At 42.1% G+C, this 20450-nt stretch overlaps 1 protein-coding gene and 1 long non-coding RNA gene across 3 annotated transcripts in view; one reads left to right on the top strand and one right to left on the bottom strand.

Moving 5' to 3' along the window:
* Positions 1–660: 660 nt before the first annotated feature.
* On the bottom strand, positions 661–4418 carry LOC129341756 (uncharacterized). Its single transcript, XR_008598140.1, has 3 exons — positions 4306–4418; positions 1616–1705; positions 661–1120 (listed from the first exon to the last, which is right to left on the bottom strand). It is a non-coding gene; the product is annotated as an uncharacterized LOC129341756 (long non-coding RNA).
* Positions 4419–8594: 4176 nt separating this feature from the next.
* The window catches only part of LOC129341203 (ras-related protein Rab-6A-like), a 42326-nt gene continuing 30470 nt past the window's right edge, over positions 8595–20450 (top strand). For both annotated transcript variants that reach the window (XM_054996255.1, XM_054996256.1), the window contains exons 1-2: positions 8595–8981; positions 15744–15802. In XM_054996255.1, the coding sequence (XP_054852230.1) occupies positions 8900–8981; positions 15744–15802 (141 nt within the window). In that variant the 5' untranslated portion in view covers positions 8595–8899. The remainder of the gene's footprint in view (positions 8982–15743; positions 15803–20450) is intronic.

Below are 20450 nucleotides of genomic sequence, written 5' to 3' on the forward strand. Positions count from 1 at the left end.
CCTTTGAGGTCAGTATTGTCTACGTTTAATGTGAGCGTCTCTGTAGGGCAGGGCTTTTTTTCAGCAGGAATGCAGGGGAACGGAGTTCCGGAACCGCTTGAAAATGGTCACATGGCTGGTGGCCCCGCCCCCTGATCTCCAGACAGAGGGGAGTTGAGATCGCCCTCCGCGCCGCTCAGCGGCGCGGAGGGCAATCTCAACTCCCCTCTGTCTGGAAGATCAGGGGGCGGGGCCACCAGCCATGTGACCATTTTCTCCAAGGGCAACCCACCGAGTTCCACCACCTCTTTTCCCAGAAAAAAAGCCCTGCTGTAGGGTCTCAGTCAGAAGTCTTTCACATCACCTACCTGATCCTTTTTTGGCAGGGAACTGAACCAAGGACCTTCTGCCACTGAGCCACGGCCCTTCCTCTATACTGCTTCTGCTTTTTAGGTTCCACGTAAGATCCTCCTCTCTCTTGTATGGAGCACTCCCCCCTACCCTGCCTTCTGTTTGTATCTCCTCTACTAACTCTTCCCTCAGGGTCCAATATTGCAGTTGCTGCCATTCCCTCTGTTAGAGTTACCAACAGACCTGGAGAAAAATGTCTTGTGTCTTTAATAAAGGCTTAAGGTACAGAAATGGGCTGCTAAAGCTTTTTTATGACATGGAAGTAAATAACATCCCATTAAGCCTCTCTTAAAAGGACAGGACATCTTTTTCTCTCCAGACAGTTGGAAACCCTGCCCTTTGCAGGAGCCTTTTCTCATTCAGCCTGTCACCTTTTTTTGGCCACCCCCCTGCATCTTTGTCAGTGTCACAATAAAAAATAATTAAACAGGTGAGCAGAGAGGTTAAAGGATAAAAAAAGCCATACCTGGTGGAATCCTTACTTTTGTAGGAATATGGTGAAACTTCTTCCTGTGGTGTAGACCTGAAACCTTCAGGGTCTAAGAGAGGTGAATTTCACAAACGAGCCTGTAAAAGTGGCTATTGAGTGAGGAAGACGAAGTCAAACCTAGGCCAGGCCATGCTTAGGTAGCTCTACCCGGGCTGCTTCTGTAAGATGTGCGTGTCCCTGTGAGGTGGGCAAGCATCACCTTGCCTATGTTCATCCTTTTCTGGCAGCAGCTTCTGCCTGCTGAAATGAACAGGAAGGAAGACCAGCCAGGTGAGAAGGAACCCTGATACAGCCCAGAATTCACCATACGTCTCTCCCTGGTTACCACATACAGGCTAAAATCAAGGCTGTAGGCTTCAGAACAGACCACAATAATAGTCCAAGAATTCCACCCTGAAAACTAGATCTGGAAGTTTACAAAACACCACAGCAACATCCCTACCAGGAGAACTAGGTCCTATATTTTTTTTTATGGCGGTGAAAATAGTAGTTCAAGAATTATTCAGAAAATTTAGAGCACTTTGGTCTTATGTATAGAGATATATCTAGAATAGAATCGATACTAACTAGAATACATACAGCCTTTTGTATTCACCCTGTTGAAGATCCAGATCTTCTCCATCAGGCACTTGCTAGAAATGCTGCATCCTTCCTACATTATAGTTGGACATTATTAAAAACGGGGGCTGTTGGGGAATAGGGTGGGTGAGTTTACTTTTTTAAAGAAAAACTTACCAAGTGTGCTTTAATATTACTGTTCCTGAAAAGGAGCCGGGCATAAGCGGGGAAAGGCAATTTGAAATAGTCTGGAGTAGTTGTTAGAGCCTTGACAATAATGGAGTCCAGAGAGATATTCAATATAGAAAAGAGTGAGAGTATATTTAACACAAGAAGACGGATATTACAACATTTATGAGATCTAATTGTTTGGTAGTCTGCACTCTGACTCTGCTCCATCCCCCAACCCCAATATAAACATGCTGGCTTATAGAGACCGTAACAGAAATTGGTAATATTCCAAGTTTAATTTACTGTAGGAATGTTCTTGGTCACTTTATGTTACCGGTCCAAGAGAACGTGTTTGCCAGTTACAATCTTTTCTTAGATGTAGTGGTGAACTTTAGCCTCTTAATAAACGTTAGTATATCAAAGTGTGTCCTTGACAATATTTACTTGTATAATGAGAACCAAGACAGAAAGCTGAAACTTTAATTTTAAAAAGGTGTCAATAAAATACAAACAGAGAAGCCTCTAGCATACAGTGTTATGTCAATTACTAGTCTTTTTTTTTTTTGCTTTTTCATGAAAGGTAATGTTTACAGTGTATGCCAAGATTTTCCATTCCTAACTAACAGCAGTTCTAATCTTAACTGAAAATGTAGTATAAGCAGCCTGACACCTGTTGCTAGGAAACAATAGACTCCACTTTTGTATTCCTGCTCTGAACACTGGCTGGATACTGTACAGGTTTATGTTCAATGGCTGCAGTTAAATGGTTTGTTGCATTTTTGCTCTGGTTTTCAGACCAGAAGCATGTATTTTCTACCAGACCATTACAACAACCTGCTGTAAATAGTAAAAGTTAATATATGACGTGTTGACATTTGAAAGACAAAGTACTTTGAATATTTCATTTTTAAAAAATAAAGTTGCAAACGATTAAGCCGAGTGACCGTTCTTTTGTTGTTTGGCTTTGTTCTTTTAAAAGGACCAGGTGATGATGTTTGTTACTATTTTCAATTATTCCTTAAATAGTATTTTGTCAATCTTTTGTTGCTTGCTAATTTATTCCTTGCCTACCCTCTGCCCCTCTCCCTCTGGTTCAAAGACAATAGATGAAGATTCAAAAACATGGATGAGGATGGATGATGCTTATCTGATGTTGGGAACACAACATCAGTCACAGGTGAGGACCGTCCTTATCCCTCACCTATGCTGAGATTCAACACAAACCTGCTGTTGCAGAAACACAACACGTGAATCTCAAACTGAGATGAAATTCAAACTGGCAGCCTCCTGGATCACATCTCATTTTTTTAGCCACAATGCTATACTAGCTCTGAGGTTATATACAGGATTTTCTTTCATACTTTTTTCTTTAAATTCATGGAATGGGAAAGAACTGAACAGTCCTTGCATGGTATTTTAGATATTAGCAGATTTACGCTCAGGAAATGCATATTCTACAAACTCCCTCCAAAAAATGAGATTTGATCAAATTTGGGGCCATAACCTGTATAATGATATCATCTATACTGGGTACTCAAAAATCATGGCAGGAGCACAGAACCTAATGAATCAACATTTGAAAGGCAGAGGCCACTTGGTGGAACCTGTATGGTGTAGTTCAGAAATAACATTTGAGGGACTCTGAATCTTATTTTCTCCTGATCTTAGAGCATTGATAGAATTTCCCAATAACTTTTTGACAGACTGAAGGCTGTCAAGAAGCATGTTTTCTTTTTACAACTGCTCTACTGGAATGTCTTCTCTGAGCACTGAATTTTGCAAGGAGGTTCGTTCAGCATAAGCCCATACAGAAGCCAATTCTGTTGTCCAGTTTGAGTACACTTGGCTCTGCCTGTTGCATGGGTTTAATTATGCCCAGCATAGAATGAATCTCCTGTTCAGTATCTGCTGTCTCTTCCAAACACAGTATCGCCACAGCTATCTTTCCTAGTGACATTTGCATTTCGAATGGTGCCAAGTGTGCCCTCGGCAGCCTTCATGTGAGCAAGGGGACAAACTCCTCTAAAATTTCCGTTATGCGTGCTTGATCCCCCTGCTTTGCAGTCAGAGAGGCTTCTATATGAAGTATACTGGAGTCATTTCTTAAGGTGCTACTTTCCTGCCCCATCTTCTATACTGATTCTGCATCACAGCCACACTGTTGTGTCACATCCACCAAGTGTATCTTACTCATGACTGGTGTGTTGATGGCATAGGGTTGCCGACTCCAACTTGGAAAATTCTTGGAAATTTGGAGGCAGTACCTGGGGAGGGTAGAGTTTGGGGAAGGGAGGATGCTCAGTGGGGATCTGATGGCATAGAGTGCACACTCCAAACTGCATTTCCTCCAGAGAACTAATCTCTGCAGTATCAAGTTCTGCTTATAGTTCTGGAAAAACACCAGGCCCCACCTTGAAGTTGGTAATCCTATGCTGGCAGGATCTGGTTGGCTCGGGCTTCCACAATGCACCTTTGCCCAACCGGGTGACCAGGGCAAGAGGTCTGGCCTGCATACTCAGATACACTTGTCTTGCAACTGGTGTACGGCATTGGGCACTAGAGTCTACTTTCATTTCCTGAGTGGGTTCAACTACAATTTGTCCCAGCGAAGGGAAGGATAGCATTGGAACTGCCCCATAACCACCAATCCCACAATAATATCTACTAGATCATCTTAGAAAATATCTAGTGCTTACCTCAGGTACACCCTTTTTACGCACACGGAGCTGATCCTGGGATCAAATCTGTGGAGAGGAGCAGAGTCTATCTTGTGCTTCAGTGAACAGTTAAGTAAGGCATTGGTCTGTGGTTCATAGGCAGAACTGCTGAGGAGATAATGAGCAATTAAAAGACTGTCTTGTTGTTTCATGAGCCAAACAGGCATGCACAATGTAGGGAACTGGGTCCAAAAATGAACTAGTGAACAGTGCAAGGCCGGTCATGTGCTCCACTCAGATCGTATCTTATTAATACTCTGAAGATGCTCTCTGGACCCAAAGAATTTTCCAAGCACTTTTCAAAGGCAGCCACACGCAGAGTGAATTACAGTAATCCGATCTGGAGATGACTAAAGGTATTCATTATGGTGGCCAAATCAGAGTCTTCGAGGAACTGGGTGCAGTTGGCAAACCATCTTTAGCTGATGATAAGCATTTATGGTCAGGAATATCATCAGAGAATCAAATATTAGAACTGGATAAAGGAAAATTGGCAAATTAAGTAACACCCTGGGATGGGAGAGAAGACATTTCACATTGACCTCGGCCCTGATGCCTTCACTGCTACTGGTAGGAGCCAGCTGCTCAGCTGAGGAGAAACCCTGTGCCCTAGGAATGAGAGTATCCAACGTTGCCCAGCTTAGGTTGCTTGGTAGCACAGTTCCAGGGCAGGTGTGTGTTTCTTCCAAGGACGATGCAGAATTTTAAACAGCAATAGGTGAACCAGCAGCTTCAGCATCTAAAGACTTTGGAAAGGACTTTTTGTACCATTTCTCCTTACCACCTTAGCACCTTCATCAATCACCCTAGGGTTGCCAACCCTCAGGTAGGACCTGGAGATCTCCTGGAGCTACAACTTATCTCCAGATTATAGACATCGATTCCCCTGGAGAAAATGGCTGCTTTGGAGGGTGGACTGAAAGGCCTTATACTCTTCTGAGGTCCCTCACATCCTCAAACTCTGCCCATTCCATGTTCCACCCTTATATCTCCAGGAACTTCCCAGCCTAGAGCTGACAACCATAATCACGACTGTTTTATTTTTTTAAAATTAAAATGTTTTTTTTTTATATTGTCAGTTGCATGAATGCTTGTTTTTAGAGAAAGAGGTGCCATATAAATAGATAAACTGTGGACATGTTCATTAAGGAAGAATGTGACCCTCCAGAACAGGCCATAAGCCACCTCCAGGCTAACCCAATTGCCACCTTCAGATCCATGTTACCTGGACTGAAGTTTGGTTTGTTTGCTTTCATCCAGTCCATTGTTAAATCTAGTCACTACTCAAGGAATGTCCCAGCTCACAATCACCTGAAGGAAGAAAAAAAGTAAAATTATTAGATGTCCTGCACATATTGAAGACCCAAGACTCTAAACCCCCTCATGACCTCCAATAATTTCATGTAGATGTGGAAGAAGAGGAAAGGTGGAACTCTGAAACAGCTCACTGAGTAACTCCTGTTATTGCAGGGGCAGCAGATCCTGATAACCACCTTCTGAAACCTATCTTCATAAATGTTAGGATTGCTGACCTGGAAGCAGTAGGAGACGACCTGGATTGTGGAGCTGTCAGAGTAGTCAGTCTGTAAGCAAGCCAGTCTGTTCCTGAGAAGTAATTTGTTCAGACTTCGGTGGTGGGAGGGGGGGGGGGAGAATAGTCAGCAGTTTTATGTATTATATCACCTGACCTGTGCTGGACAAGTAATTGCCATATCATCCTTTGCACTGTCCTTTGCACTCTACTCAAATTGACCGCATTGTCAATCACTTTAACCTTCTCACTGTCCTCCACTTTTCTTCTGACTCTGATGTAGCTGTTAGCATTGGTTCTGAATTCAACAAATATCAAGGTCAGAGACCAGATTTGGAGGATCCATTCTGGAACATCTTACATCAATTCCAACCACCCGTGTTTATCAGGAACAGTCCTTGTGCTTTGTTTCTGTTTCTTTTTTGTCCCTATAAATCACTGGTCTTTAGGGATGCCTTGTTAAAATATTTTGGTGTATGTTGCTTGAGTTGTCCTCCACTTGTAGCCAGCTGGGGGACCTTGGGTCAGTCACAGCTTCTAGGAGCTCTCTCAACCCCAGTCACCTCACAGGGTGTGTTGTTGTGGGGATAACAACACACTCTGTAAACCACTCTGAGTGGGTGTTAAGTTGTCCTGAGGGGCAGTATATAAATCGAATGTTGTTGTTGTTATTCAGAGGCCAATCCCTTGTCCCCAGAGCATGAGAAATTAAATATTGGAAGTGTATCAGTGTCATATCTGAGGGATGGGTGCATCTTGTCTCTACAGCATTCATGAGCATAAAGACACCATGCAGTGACAGCCAGCCATTTCACACTATAGCTTCTGAGGTATATTTTGAATTGTAGATGGCATGTTGTGTTTTTCTAGTCTCTTTCTAACCCACAGTACTTGCATTTTAATAACTGAAGGATAGGTATAACGTCTGAGTAAATGAATGTGTTCTATGAGAGTAACTATGTGTGTTTCAAAGAGGGAGTCTCAGTGTTAGATGTAGACAAAATTCTCTCTGTTTCCATATGTAAAATGCTCAGGCAAAACGCTCATGTCTAAAATGGAGCTGAAAGATCCAAAAAGCCCTCAGCTGTCCTTAAGCTTCTAGTTCCAGTCAGCTATCATAGATCAGAGACCTCCAATTTTATTATCCAGAGGAGTTAGCCGTGTTAGTCTGTAGTAGCAAAATAGAAGAGTCCAGTAGCACCTTTAAGACTAGCCAACTTTACTGCATCTGATGAACCGTGGTTCTCGAAAGCTTATGCTACAGTAAAGTTGGTTAGTCTTAAAGGTGCTACTGGACTTTTCTATTTTGCTTCAATTTTATTCTTACCGCGTCCTTTCCTGTCTCACCAGCCCCCACCTCATGCACCAAAGATGGTTGGTGACACCATGGCGACCCACGCAATCACTGACTTCATTCTAAAATTACTTAATTGCATCATTTCATGATGGGAAATGCATCTTCCAAGATGCACAGGCCTCTTTGACACTTGATGCATGTACAGTAGTCCTAGGTCTCCCTTATATATATAAAACCTTTCTGACAAGGATGGTGTGTGTTTTTCTGGCTATGTTTTATGCTAGCTTTAATCTAATTTTTCAGCAAGTCAACAGTAGCAAGTTACTGTTTTGATCAAAAAGACACCAGACCACAGGAGGGCCTTGAACTAAAAAGGAAATTTAAAAACCATGGTGTTTGTTTCCTCCTAGACTATTCTGGTAAATAAATACTTCATCATGGAAATGTCTTATCACTAATGCTCTGCTATATGTTTTTATTTTAATAATGTTTTAAAATGTTTTATGAAAATGGAATTTTATTGTATTTTAATGGGTTGTGATCTGCCCTGAGTCCACTCGTGGGGAGGGCAGAATAGAAATGCAAAATAAATAAAATGGTCCCTTTCCACTATGCTGATCAAAACATCCACAATGGAGGAACCTAGGGTTAGTAGGATTTGAGTCCAGTGGTACCTTAGAGACCACCAAGATTTTCAGACTTTAATCCAGCCTTTACATCCTGATTTCCTTCTTTGCTTTGTCACACCCACCTCCTGTCTGGGATGTAAAGGATCAAGGATCTCCACTCTTCCCTGTATCTGAAGAAGGGAGTTTTGGCTTTCCAAAGCTTATACCCTGAAAATCCTGTTGCTCTCTTAGGGCACTACTGGACTCAGCTCCTGCTGTTCTGCTGCCTACGGCTACCCCCCTGAAACCAGGGCTAGTGTAAGTGCTTCTACAAACCCAGCACAGACCTCGAACGAATAAATAAACGGGGGAAAGGTAGGGTTGCCAGCCTCCAGGTGGGGCCTGGAGATCGCCCAGAATTACAACTGCTCTCAAGACAACAGATTATCTCCCCTGGAGAAAAAGGCTGCTTTGGAGGGTGGAAAGCATTCCCAGGCTCCCTTCCCCCCCCCCCTGCAGAAATGTCTAGATTCAGCGTTGGCAACTGTAGAGGGAGGAGGAAAGAGGGCGGATTAGAGATTCGTTCCTTCCAAAACGTCGTTTCTCTTCACTACTTTGTTCATTTTTTAAATATACCGAAGCGCGCCCCCCCCCCCTCCAAGTTCTGAACCACAGAAAAGGGCCCAATGTCGTGGCGCTGGGGCCGGGCCTCATAACTGACGGCGCGCGACCAACGACCACTTTCCTCGAGCGGAGGCGCTAAAGACTTCGTTTATTTCTACAATCCCATTTTTAACCGGAACCGGAATCGTCGTTATGGTTACCAGCGACGTGAGGACGGCCGTTCCGACTTGCCCGCCGCGGCGATGACCTCATGACGCTCCCCCCGCTGCGTGAGGCGATGAGCTCACCGGCCGGCCTCCGGAGGCGTCGCGCGACCGCGGCCGGGCGGAAGTGACGCGTGCGGCGGCCGGGCGACTGGAGCGTTGTTGTCGGGCTTTCGCGGCGCCTCCGCTCCCGTCAAGTCGGCCCGGCGGCTGCTCGCCCTCCCGCCCCCTTCCTCCTCCTCCTCCTCCTCCTCCCCTCGGCCGCCCCTTCCGTCCTTCCTGCTCTCCTTCCCCCGCTTCCAGCCCTGCCATGTCGGTGCCGGGAGGAGCCGGCGGCGAGTTCGGCAACCCGCTGCGCAAGTTCAAGTTGGTTTTCCTCGGGGAGCAAAGCGGTGAGGGCCGGGCGGCGCCCGCGGGCGGGGAGGGGGGAGGGAGGCTGGGGAGGGAGTGGCAGGCAGGACGAGCGTTGCCAACCTCCAGGTGGGGCCGAGAGATCTCCCGGAATCACAACTGGTCTCTAGGCAATAGAGATCGGTTCCCTTGGAGAAAATGGCTGCTTTGGAGGGTGGACTCTGTGGCATTATACCCTGCTGGGTCCCCACACTCCGCAGGTTCTGCTGCCAAATCTACAGGTATTTCCCAATCAGGAGTTGGCAACTGCAGTATCCAAGTGACAGTTCCCCCCCCCCTTGCCTCATGAGGACTTTTGTTTGCAAGATCTCATTGGGAAGAGATTCTCTCTTCCCCCAGTAAAACCTACCACCACTCCAGAGGAGGGGCCCTGGTTCAGTATGCTTTGCACACAGGAGCTCTGGGGTTAGATCTCTCTCTCTTTTGAATTTATTCATTTTAAAGCTCAAGTTAAAGCTGATATGAAAGTCAGCATGGTTTTGTTCCTAACAGATCTTGCCAGGCCAACCTGGTTTCCTTCTTTGATCAAGTGACCAGCTTACTGCATCAGGGGAGCTCTGTTAACGTGATTTATCTGGATTTCAGTAAAGCTTTTGATAAGGTCCCCCATGACATTCTGATGGGCAAACTGGAAGACTGTGGAGTAGACTGTAGGACAGTTCGGTGGATAGGGAACTGGTTGGAGGACCGCACTCAAAGAGTGGTGGTCAACGGCGTTTCATCAGATTGGAGGGAGGTGTCCAGTGGGGTGCCGCAGGGCTCGGTTTTGGGCCCAGTACTTTTCAAAGTTTTTATCAATGATCTGGATGAAGGAGTGGAAGGGCTGCTCATTAAATTTGCTGATGATACCAAATTGGGAGGGGTAGCAAACACCCAAGAAGATAGAATTAAAATTCAACAAGACCTGAATACGCTGGAAAAGTGGGCAGCTGTGAATAGGATGCAATTCAACAAAGACAAGTGCACAGTATTACATCTGGGCCACAAAAATAAGAAGCACAAATACTGGATGGGGGATACACTTCTGGGCAGTAGTATATGTGAAAGGGATATTGGGGTAAGAGTGGACTGTAAACTGAATATGAGCAGTCAGTGTGATGCGGTGGCAAAAAAGGCTAATTCAATCCTGGGTTGTATCAAAGGGGCCATAGCATCGAAATCGCAGGAGGTCATAGCCCCTCTCTATACTGCCTTGGTCAGGCCACACCTGGAGTACTGTGTGCAGTTCTGGAGGCCTCACTTCAAAAAGGATGAGGACAAAATCGAGAGGGTGCAGAGGAGAGCGACAAGAATGATCATGGGTCTGGAGACTGAGCCCTACGAGGAAAGGCTGGGGGCCTTGGGAATGTTTAGTTTGGAGAAGAGGAGGTTGAGGGGGGACATGATTGCTCTCTTTAAATATTTGAAAGGCTGTCATTTGGAGGAGGGCAAAGAGCTGTTCCAGTTGGCAGCAGAGGGTACGATGTGAAGCAAGGGCTAAAACTACATGCACAAAGGTACCGACTGGATATTAGGAAAAACTTTGTCATGGTCAGAGTAGTTCAAAAGTGGAATCAGCTGCCTAGGGAGGTGGTGAGCTCCCCTTCACTGGCAGTTTTCAAGAAGAGGCTGGATGAATACTTGTCAGAGATGCTTTAGGCTGATCCTGCACTGGGCAGGGGGTTGGACTAGATGGTCTGTATGGCCCCTTCCAACTCTATGATTCTGTGTGAGCTCTTGGAGAGCAGGTACTACTGGCTTTAGTTTCAGGTGGGTAGCCCTGCACTAGAAGGGTAAGATCATAATGTATTTTTGTCCTGTGAATGTTCGAGTTATTGATTATATTGCATTCACTTGCAGTCTGTAATGTCCCTCAGATCTCAGTGAGAAAGGTGGACTATAAATAAACAACAATAATAAAACTAAATGTTTAGATCCAGTAGCACCATAAAGACTAAGTAGATTTTCAAGGTATGAACTTTTGACAGTCCAAGCTCCCTTTGAGGACAAAGAAAGGAGTCCTCGTGTCTCCTTTTTTTACATTTGTATCTGTGGAAGGGAACTTTGACTCTCAAAGGCTCACACCTGGGAAATCTAGTTGGTCTTTAAGGTGTTGTTGGGCCTGGATCTTCCTCTTCAACTTCAGACCAATGTGGCTACCCACCCGAAACTAGATTTGTTAGATAGGAGAAGTGGGAAAATAATCCAGGCAGCAAGTGGGAGGGATACTGCAAATTAAGAGTGTCAGGAAGCTAGCTATAGTACATGTTGTAATTAGCTTGATGGAGGAGCATGTATTCTAGCTAGCTTTCTGACACTCTGATTTTCGGTACCTCTCCCAACCTGCCTGGTTTGTAAAGATTCCTACTTTTTCACACTGATGAAGGGAGCTTTGACTCTCAGAATCTAAGACCCTGGAAATCTAGTTGCACCTGAATACTGGCCTTGTTAGACCAATGCTCTGACTCACTAAAAGGCACCTTCATGCATGCTCATCCTCCCCCAGTATGAGGTAGTTATGGGTCGGATCCAGGCTGAATTTTTCATCAGTGGAATTGCACTTTTTTGCCACTTCCCTCTCTTTGCAATCTGAGAAATATTGCTTCAACAGGACAAGCGACTTTGAGGAAGGCCATGAGAGGAGACTGCAGTGAGAAGGAATTGGTGGAGATTGCTGGTTTAGTCTGTATGCACTCTGAAGACAGTCAGAACAGCTAGCTGAATCAAGCCAAGAGTGTCTAGTCCAGCATCTTCCCTCCCCTTAGAAGACTTGCAAGCAGGATGTAGAGATGGAAGTCTCTCCCACATTGTTGCTCCCAGCATCTGGTGTTCAGAGAGTTACTGCCTCTGAACACATTTGGCCAGCGTGCCTAATCCCCACAGAGTGTGTCCTGTTCCCATTTGAACCGAGGGGCCATCACAGCATTCCTTGGTGGTGAATTCCACGAGTCAGTCTCTCTTAGAGTGCAGAAGTATTTTCTCATTATTTATTTATTTACTGTTGTTTCATTGAGACTCAAAGTGGATTACATAGTAGAAGTCAAGTCAAGCATTGTCTGGAACATGCAATAAACAATACAATGGGGTAGGGATAGTGGAAATTTGAAATCAAGCAGAAACCCAATACAGAGATGAAGGGAAATAATGCTGAAAGAAAACTAAAAACAGCATGGAACTGTCCAGTAGGAGAATACTTACAGCAACAGATAGAATCACAGGGTTGGAAGGGGCCATACAGACCTTCTAGTCCAACCCCCTGCCCAATGCAGGATGAGCCTAAAGCATCCCTGACAAATATTCATCCAGCCTCTTCTTGAAAACTGCCAATGAAGGGGAGCTCACCATCTCCCTAGGCAGCTAATTCCACCAGTACATAGTACATAATACATAGTATTATAGTCTGCAGTCACCAGTGCATCACTCTGGGCCATTTTGCTCCAGCCCAGACTGATCACCTGTGTAAGAAAGCCCTCCAGAATAATTCTGTTTTGCACAGTTTGCAGAAAGCTAGGTGAGTGGGCGCCATCCTGACTTCTTCAGGAAGGCCATTCCATAAGGTGGAGGTCACCACGGAGAATGTATGTGTGGAGAGCTGTTGATATTGTACATTTGCAGGGTGGTATCTGCAGAAGGCCCTGTTCAGATAAGCAAAGCTTCTGACACGGAGCACAGGGAGTGAGGTGGCCCCACAGATGAGAGGGACCAAGCCCATGAAGGGCTTTGTATGTGATAGCCAAAATCTTGAATTGAGCCCAGTAACTGGTGAGCAGCCAGTGGAGTAATGACAGAACGGCAATAATAATGCATGCTCTGCCTAGCTCCTGATAATAATTGAGCTTTGGTGTTCTGCACCAACTGGAGTCTCCAGATTGATTCTGAGGCAAGGCCTATGCAGAGTGCATTGCAGAAGTCAAGTCTTGATGTTTCCATGGCGTGGATCTGGGTAGCCAGATTATCTGTGTCAAGGTATCAGGCCATCTTCCAGAGTCTATTGAGACCTCCAGTCTGAAAAGCTACCTCCCAGTGAAACGCATAATCCCTGGGAGAGGGGAGCAAGGCTTCATTAATAGTCATTTCCATTTTATTTTTAAATTGTTCGCTTACACTATGTTATCAATGTATATGGCACCTTCCCTGAATAGTTTGTAGAAAAAAGCTATAGATGCAGAGGAGTTAGCCGTGTTAGTCTGTGTCAGCAAAATCAAAAAGAGTCCAGTAGCACCTTTAAGACTAACCAATTTTATTGTAGCATAAGCTTTCGAGAATCAAGTTCTCTTCATCAGATGTATGGTACAGAAACTGGACAAATATAGAAGAGGAGGGGGGAGGAGGGGAGGAGAGCGAAGATGCAATTAGGGGGGGAGAGGGAGGGTGCAACCAAAACATTCCTTTGCTAGTAAATGTAAACATCTCCTTTTGGTGTGAGGCTTCAAAGGAGTTTGCCGTGTTAGTTTGTAGCAGTAAAACAGCTAGACCATCCAATTCCAATGCAGCATAAGCCTTCAATAACCACAGCTCTCCCCGTCAGATGCATCTGACAAAGAGAACTGTGGTCCCCGAAAGCCCATGCCAGGTGCCACATAGCTAGGCCTCTCTGACCCAGAGAAGCTAATAGTCAAATGTAGATAGTGAAGAAAATGATTGGAGTGTATAAGATGAATGTAAAATTTGGGAAGGATTGGAAGAGGCAATTCATGGTTGAATGGAGAAGCTCAGTTTGGAAGAGGCCTTTGGAATGAGAGAGAGAGGTGTAGCCATGTATCTGAGATGACTTACCTGTGATACTGTAACAGGCTCTCTTGCCTGTGTCTTAAGCTTCCATTACTCCAAAGGAAAGATTTATCTTTTCTTTTGGCTAGTGTCCAGCAATTAGTTCAAGAAGACCGGTCAAGCAAAATTGTTCTTTGAACTGTTTGCTTATCAGTACATTTATTTGTAAAAAAGTTCTTTGTTGCTTTGCTGCTTCTAATCAAAGTACTCAGACACCTGTTAGAGTTTCTTTTATTAAAAATACACTCTATTTTTTAATGAAGCCAGTAGTTAAAAATATATGACTATTAATTTAAGTCCTACAAAAATAGAAACAGGCAATCAGAATTAAATTTGCTAACACTTCCTAACAAACTAGTTTAAAAATAATCAAAGTCCTTATGAAATGCATTAAGATTTTCATAGCCTACATTACAAAGATAAGAATCTCACCTAATCTTCATGAGATCTCTTCCAGTCAGAACTCTAACTCATTATCTAGATTAGCATGTTTTATAGGTTATCATATGCAGATATCTAAGATCTTTTCACATAATAGCATACGCAAATTATGATTGGTTTAATGTTTCATTGAATATTCATAATTTCTATTGTATAACCTTCTGATTAGCCAAAAATGACATTATAGCTAACTTGCAAAACAAAGCCATAAATCCGTGAGAAATGACAGGAAGAGTTAAGATACTAGATCACTATTGGTCCAGTCTCTGATAAAGAAACATTAATCTAGATGGAGTCCACTATTTTTAATTAGCTGTCAAAAGATTAAAGTGCACCTGTTTGTTATCTAACACTAAAAAAATGCATAGACAGTTCATGAAAAGTTTAAAAGTTCACCCAGAATACAAGCCATTACTATGTATTAGCTTAGTATTGATTAGTAAAATGTGCTTTAATCTATATTATTACAACAATACCACAACTGTCTGAAATGTCAGGCAATCAGTTGCCCGTGATGGTGGTTTGCCGTTACGATCACATGCCCTACCTGTCTGTGGAGTGGCAAAATTGTTTCCTCCTTTCTCACCAGGTCACATGGACTGGTTCTTACTGTTCCAGATGCCTCTTAGTACCAAAAACGTAAATAAGTTAAAAATATGTGGGGAGATGGGTGGGTTTCATGTAGATTTTGCTTCAATGCTTTGAAATAGCTGGTTGGATAATGCCTGAAGTCCAGTGTATTGAAGCATGATATAGTTTAAGAAGATGTCTGAAGACAATTATAAATACAGATCCAGCTAGAAGCATAGAGCAAGTACTCTCTCAGGGTTTGTCTGTATGTGCCAGAAATGCTTGGCGAGTATAAGCCAGTTCTGCCCACTAACGGTATTAGGAATGCAGCCTGTTAGTGTCGTCCTCCATTTTGCATACTTGCAAATTCATGTGGATGTTGCCACTGGCCCATTCCCTTCATTTTACATGCTTGCAAAATCATTTTCTTTTGGGGGAGTAGAAGAAATCTTAATATAGAAAGATGTTATTATTCCAGCGGACATAACAGTCTGCTGTGCTGGCTAAGAATGACTTCAGATGTTACGAAGTAAAAGCTTTATTGAAATAAATAGGACCATAATCTATAATAGGTTTCTCATAGAGTGCGGTGATTACAGTACAGGTGCCTGTGCATGGAGCAGGCCTACACCCTTGCTGAATAAACAACCTACACTTCGGAATGGGACATACAGATCCTGCTACAGACCATGATTTCTCCCTGTTGTTTGTCTGACTAGGATTTCAGTTGCCATTATTTGTATCTGGTTCATGTTCTGTTTTATCCCCTTAAGTTTTGCCCATGCAGTATCTCAAACAAAATTCATTTAAAAATTAAAATGTCTTGCATACAGTTTCTAAAGCATCAGATCCAAACTCTCATGTTGGGTAGCTGGATTTTTAAAAAGGAAATTATAGTGGTGTATTAACTTGGTGGCCATTTTGGATAGCTCAACTGCCATTTCACAAATGAAGAGTAACCTTTCCTTTTCCCCTTTCTATAGTTGGAAAGACCTCCCTGATCACCAGGTTTATGTACGACAGTTTTGACAATACTTACCAGGTAAGAAGGAATCCTAAATTCACAACATCTAAAATTCATTCTTTTGGAGAAAAGCCAAAGGATGATTACATGTACCCCATCAGTGCGTTTGCAGTCTTTGGCTGTTAAGATAATGAATCTCTGGTGGACTCATCTGGAACCACTGGTTAGATGGAAGTAAGCAGTTGTGTTCTAAGAAGCTTCCAGACTTTCCTCCACCACTTGTCCAATTTTGCTGTGATAAAAATCCCCTATTGTGAAAACTGTTCAGGTTTCCCTGTTTATGGCAAAGACAAAGCAAAGGTGGGCCAAAATAAGCTGTTTATAGAAGTGTACAGTGCAGAGAGAATCAGTATTAGTAAGCCAACTTCCTTAGGTGTAGATCACATCCATGGTTTTTATCTTATTGTTTAAAACAATTATGTTAATAAAAGTAGTGTGGCCATTGAAATTTTTTTTTTTTAGAAAAATTTTTTATTGGGCTAGAATATTATTATTTTTACATTACATTCAATTTTCCCCAAATTTTTCATTTCTAACCCCCTCCCTTTCCCCCCCTTTTGTTGACTTCCAACAGCTTTCCCACCCTCTGTCCCTTTTCCCTTACTTCTATTAGATTCCTCTATCTAAAACAGATATACATTCTCCATTATATTAAGCAGTACATCTTTAACTACTTTTCTTATTATACACCCAAACTGTACGTCTTTGGATAAACAATTTATCCCATTTTCCGATTTTGAATATTTCTATATATCATAAACCTATATATCATAAACCATAAAAATCCCACATTTAAATCAAACAAATCAAACAATTTGATTTGTTCTCTATATATTACTCATTTCATCTTTTTATGGTAATTCTATATAGCTCATCACATAATCAATCAATTTGACTCTTCTGTACATTCAGTTTGGTGCATATAAATCTTATCAAAGAAAGAAAATATTGTTAGTTACTCAATCCTCATGTTTAATCCTTATCATTAATTATTCTCTATCAATGTTCTATCAGTTAACCTATACATATCTATATATATATCAATCTATTAATCTAACTGCTTATAAATTCACATTTCTCTTCCTCCCCCGGTAAAGTCACCCCTCTCTTTTATACTTTTATTATACTTCAGTAGTTCTCAAACTGCCACAGTTTTCCTCCCACCTCCCATTTCTTCTCCAGATATTGTTTCAGCTTCTCCCAGTCTGTGTTAAACTGCCCTGAGTCCAGATCTCTCAGTTTTCTTGTCATCTTATCCATTTCAGCCATATACAGCAATTTGTAGATCCAATCTTCAATAGTTGGCACTTCTTGTACTTTCCATTTTTGCGCATACAAAAGTCTAGCTGCTGCTGTCATATAAAATATCAACGTCCTATGATGGGCTGGAATTCCCTCCATTCCCAAGTTTAGTAGCAGGAGTTCTGGGTTCTTATTAATTTGAAATTGTAAAATTTCACTCATTTCTCTTATTATTTCCCCCCAGTACTGCCTGGCTACCTCACACGACCACCACATATGATAGAGGGAGCCCTCATGCTTCTTACATTTCCAGCATTTATTAGAAGTATTCAAATTCCCTAGCGCAATCTTCTTTGGTGTCATGTACCAACGATAGATCATTTTGTAAATGTTCTCTTTGATGTTAGTACATGTCGTTGTCTTCATTGTAGTTTTCCACAAGTATTCCCATGCCTCCATTGTTATTTCTTTATTAAAATTTATAGCCCATTTCACCATCTGTATTTTAACTGTCTCGTCCTCGGTATACCATTTCAACAGTACTTGGTATACCTTGGATATTCTTTTCTTATCTTCTTTAAGAAGGGTCTGCTCTAGTTCCGAGTTCTCTGTTCGTATGCCCCCCTTTACAGAGTCCGAATTGTATAAATCTCTGATCTGTCTGTACTGGAACCAGTCATAATTAGGTGATAGTTCCTCTTGCGTCTTTATTCTAAGTTTAGATGCTTCAGTTTTAGTTATTTCTTTGTACGTTAAACATTGTTGTTCATTATCAACAGCTCTCGGATCTATCACCTCATATGGAACCACCCACAAGGGGGTTCCTTCTTGTAGGTAAATTCTATACTTCTTCCAGATTGTATATAAACTTCTCCGTACAAAATGGTGCAGGAACATCGAGTTGACCTTTACTTTGTCATGCCATAGGTATGCGTGCCATCCAAAAAAATTTTTATATCCCTCTAGGGCTAATAGTTTCTTGTTCTTTAGTGTCATCCACTCTTTCAACCAAACTAGGCAGATTGCATCGTGATAAAGTCTCAGGTTGGGCAGTTGCATTCCGCCTCTTTCCTTTGCATCTTGTAAAACTTTTACTTTCACTCGAGGCTTCTTGCCTGCCCAAACAAAGTCTGATATTTTCCTCTGCCATTTTTCAAATTGTTTGGAGTCTCTGATGATTGGTATTGTCTGTAGCAAAAACATTACTCTTGGTAACACATTCATCTTAACTGCTGCAATCCTGCCCAACCATGACAAGTTCAGTCTATTCCATTTGATCAAGTCTCTCTCTATCTGAGACCATAATTTTTCATAATTATTCTTGAACAAATCTATATTTTTTGCAGTCAGCTCAACTCCCAAATATTTCACCTTACTAGTTACTTCACAATCCATTGTTTCCATTAACAATTGTTGTTTCTGCTTAGTCATGTTTTTGCATAATATCTTTGACTTCTTTTTGTTAATGAAGAAACCTGCCAAGTCTCCAAACTCCTTGATCTTATCTATCACTTTTGGCATGTTCTCCAGTGGGTCTTCTACAATTAACATTATGTCATCTGCAAATGCTCTGACCTTATATGAATAGTCCTTTATTTTTATTCCTCGTATTTCCTCATCTTGTCGTATTTGTATCATCAGAATCTCCAATACTAAAATGAACAACAATGGAGATAACGGGCAACCTTGTCTTGTTCCTTTACTAATCGTCAATTTCTTGGTCAGTTCATCATTCACTACAATTGCTGCAGTCTGGTCTCTATAAATTTCCTTAATTGCTCTGACGAATCTTTCTCCCAGTTGTAGCTTTTCCATAGTGGCAAACAAAAAGTCCCAGTTTAAATTGTCAAACGCTTTTTCAGCGTCTACAAAGAAGAAACCAACCTCTTTATCACAACGCTTATCATAGTATTCAATAGCATTGATCACTGTCCTTAAATTGTCTCTTATTTGTCTGTCTGGCAAAAAGCCTGCTTGTTCCTCCTCTATGACTTCCGAGAGCCACCCCTTCAATCTCTCCGCCAATATCTTCGCAAAAATTTTATAGTCATTGTTAAGTAGTGATATAGGTCTGTAATTTTTCACGTTGGTCAGGTCTTGGCCCTCTTTTGGGATCAATGATATATTCGCTTCACTCCAAGTATCTGGAATCCTTTGATCCCTAAAAACTCCATTCATCACCTCTTTTAGGAATGGTGCCAGTTCATTGGCCATTATCTTATAAAATTTAGCCGTAAGTCCATCTGGCCCTGGCGCCTTTCCTAGATTTGCGGATTGTATTGCCTTGCTTATTTCCTCATCGGTTACTTCACTGTTCAACTTATTTCTCCAAGCTTCCGAGATTTCTGGAAATTTGGTTTTCTCCAGATATGATGCTATTGATTCTTTGTTTACTTCTTTTTTATTATACAGCTTAGCATAGAATTTATAAAAGGCTCTACTAATGGTAGTCTGCTCCAAGTACGTTTTATTTTCTTCACAGATTTTATTTATTATTTTCTTTTCCCTTTTCTTCTTCAATTGCCATGCCAAATATTTCCCAGGTTTATTAGCACCCTCAAAAGCTTTTTGATTCAGTCTTTTAAGGTTCCACTCCAATTCTTTATTACTCATTGCTGTTAGCTGTTCTTGAAGAATTTTGATTTCCTGGTATATTTTCTTTTTCCCTGGTCTCTTTTTTAACTGTACTTCTTTGGCCTTTATTTTCTCCTCAATCTCTTGTCTTTTCTCCTCTTTCTTTTTTCTTGCTCTGCCATTTAAGTCCATTAGTATGCCCCTTACAACCGCCTTATACGCATCCCAAACTTTGTTGGTTGGTACTTCTTTATTCACATTGTATTGTATGAAAAACTTTGTCTCTCTTCTCAGTATTTCCATATTCTCTCTTTCCTGTAACAAGTCCTCATTTATTCTCCAGGCTTTCCTTTTTCTCCTTTTTCCAAATTTCCACATAATTGGGTTGTGATCTGAGCCTACCATCGGCATTATTTCTACCTCCTTAGTCCATAACGCTAAGTCTTTTGAGGCCCAGATCATATCGATTCTTGATAGTGTAAAATGCCTTGCAGAATAAAAAGTAAACTGTCTGGTTTTAGGATATTCTCTCCTCCATACATCTTCGAGAGTCTCTTGTTGAATCAACTCAAAAAAGAGCTTTGTCAATAGTCCTCTTTTCTTTTGTGCTGTTGTAGTCTTTTTGTCTAGTTCCAAATCTGTCACTCCATTGAAGTCTCCAGCAAGAATTATCTGGTCATATGCAAGATCGTCTAGATGCTTCCTTAAATCCTCAAAGAAGCTTTCCTTTGCACCGTTAGGTGCATAGAGTCCGACTACCAACACTCTCTTTAAATTCCAATTGCATTCCACTGCTACAAATCTAGCTTCCACATCTCTCATAACAAATTTCGGCTGCAGCTCCTCTTTT

This window comes from Eublepharis macularius, chromosome 13, assembly GCF_028583425.1.
Source record: "Eublepharis macularius isolate TG4126 chromosome 13, MPM_Emac_v1.0, whole genome shotgun sequence".
NCBI classification, from domain to species: domain Eukaryota; kingdom Metazoa; phylum Chordata; class Lepidosauria; order Squamata; family Eublepharidae; genus Eublepharis; species Eublepharis macularius.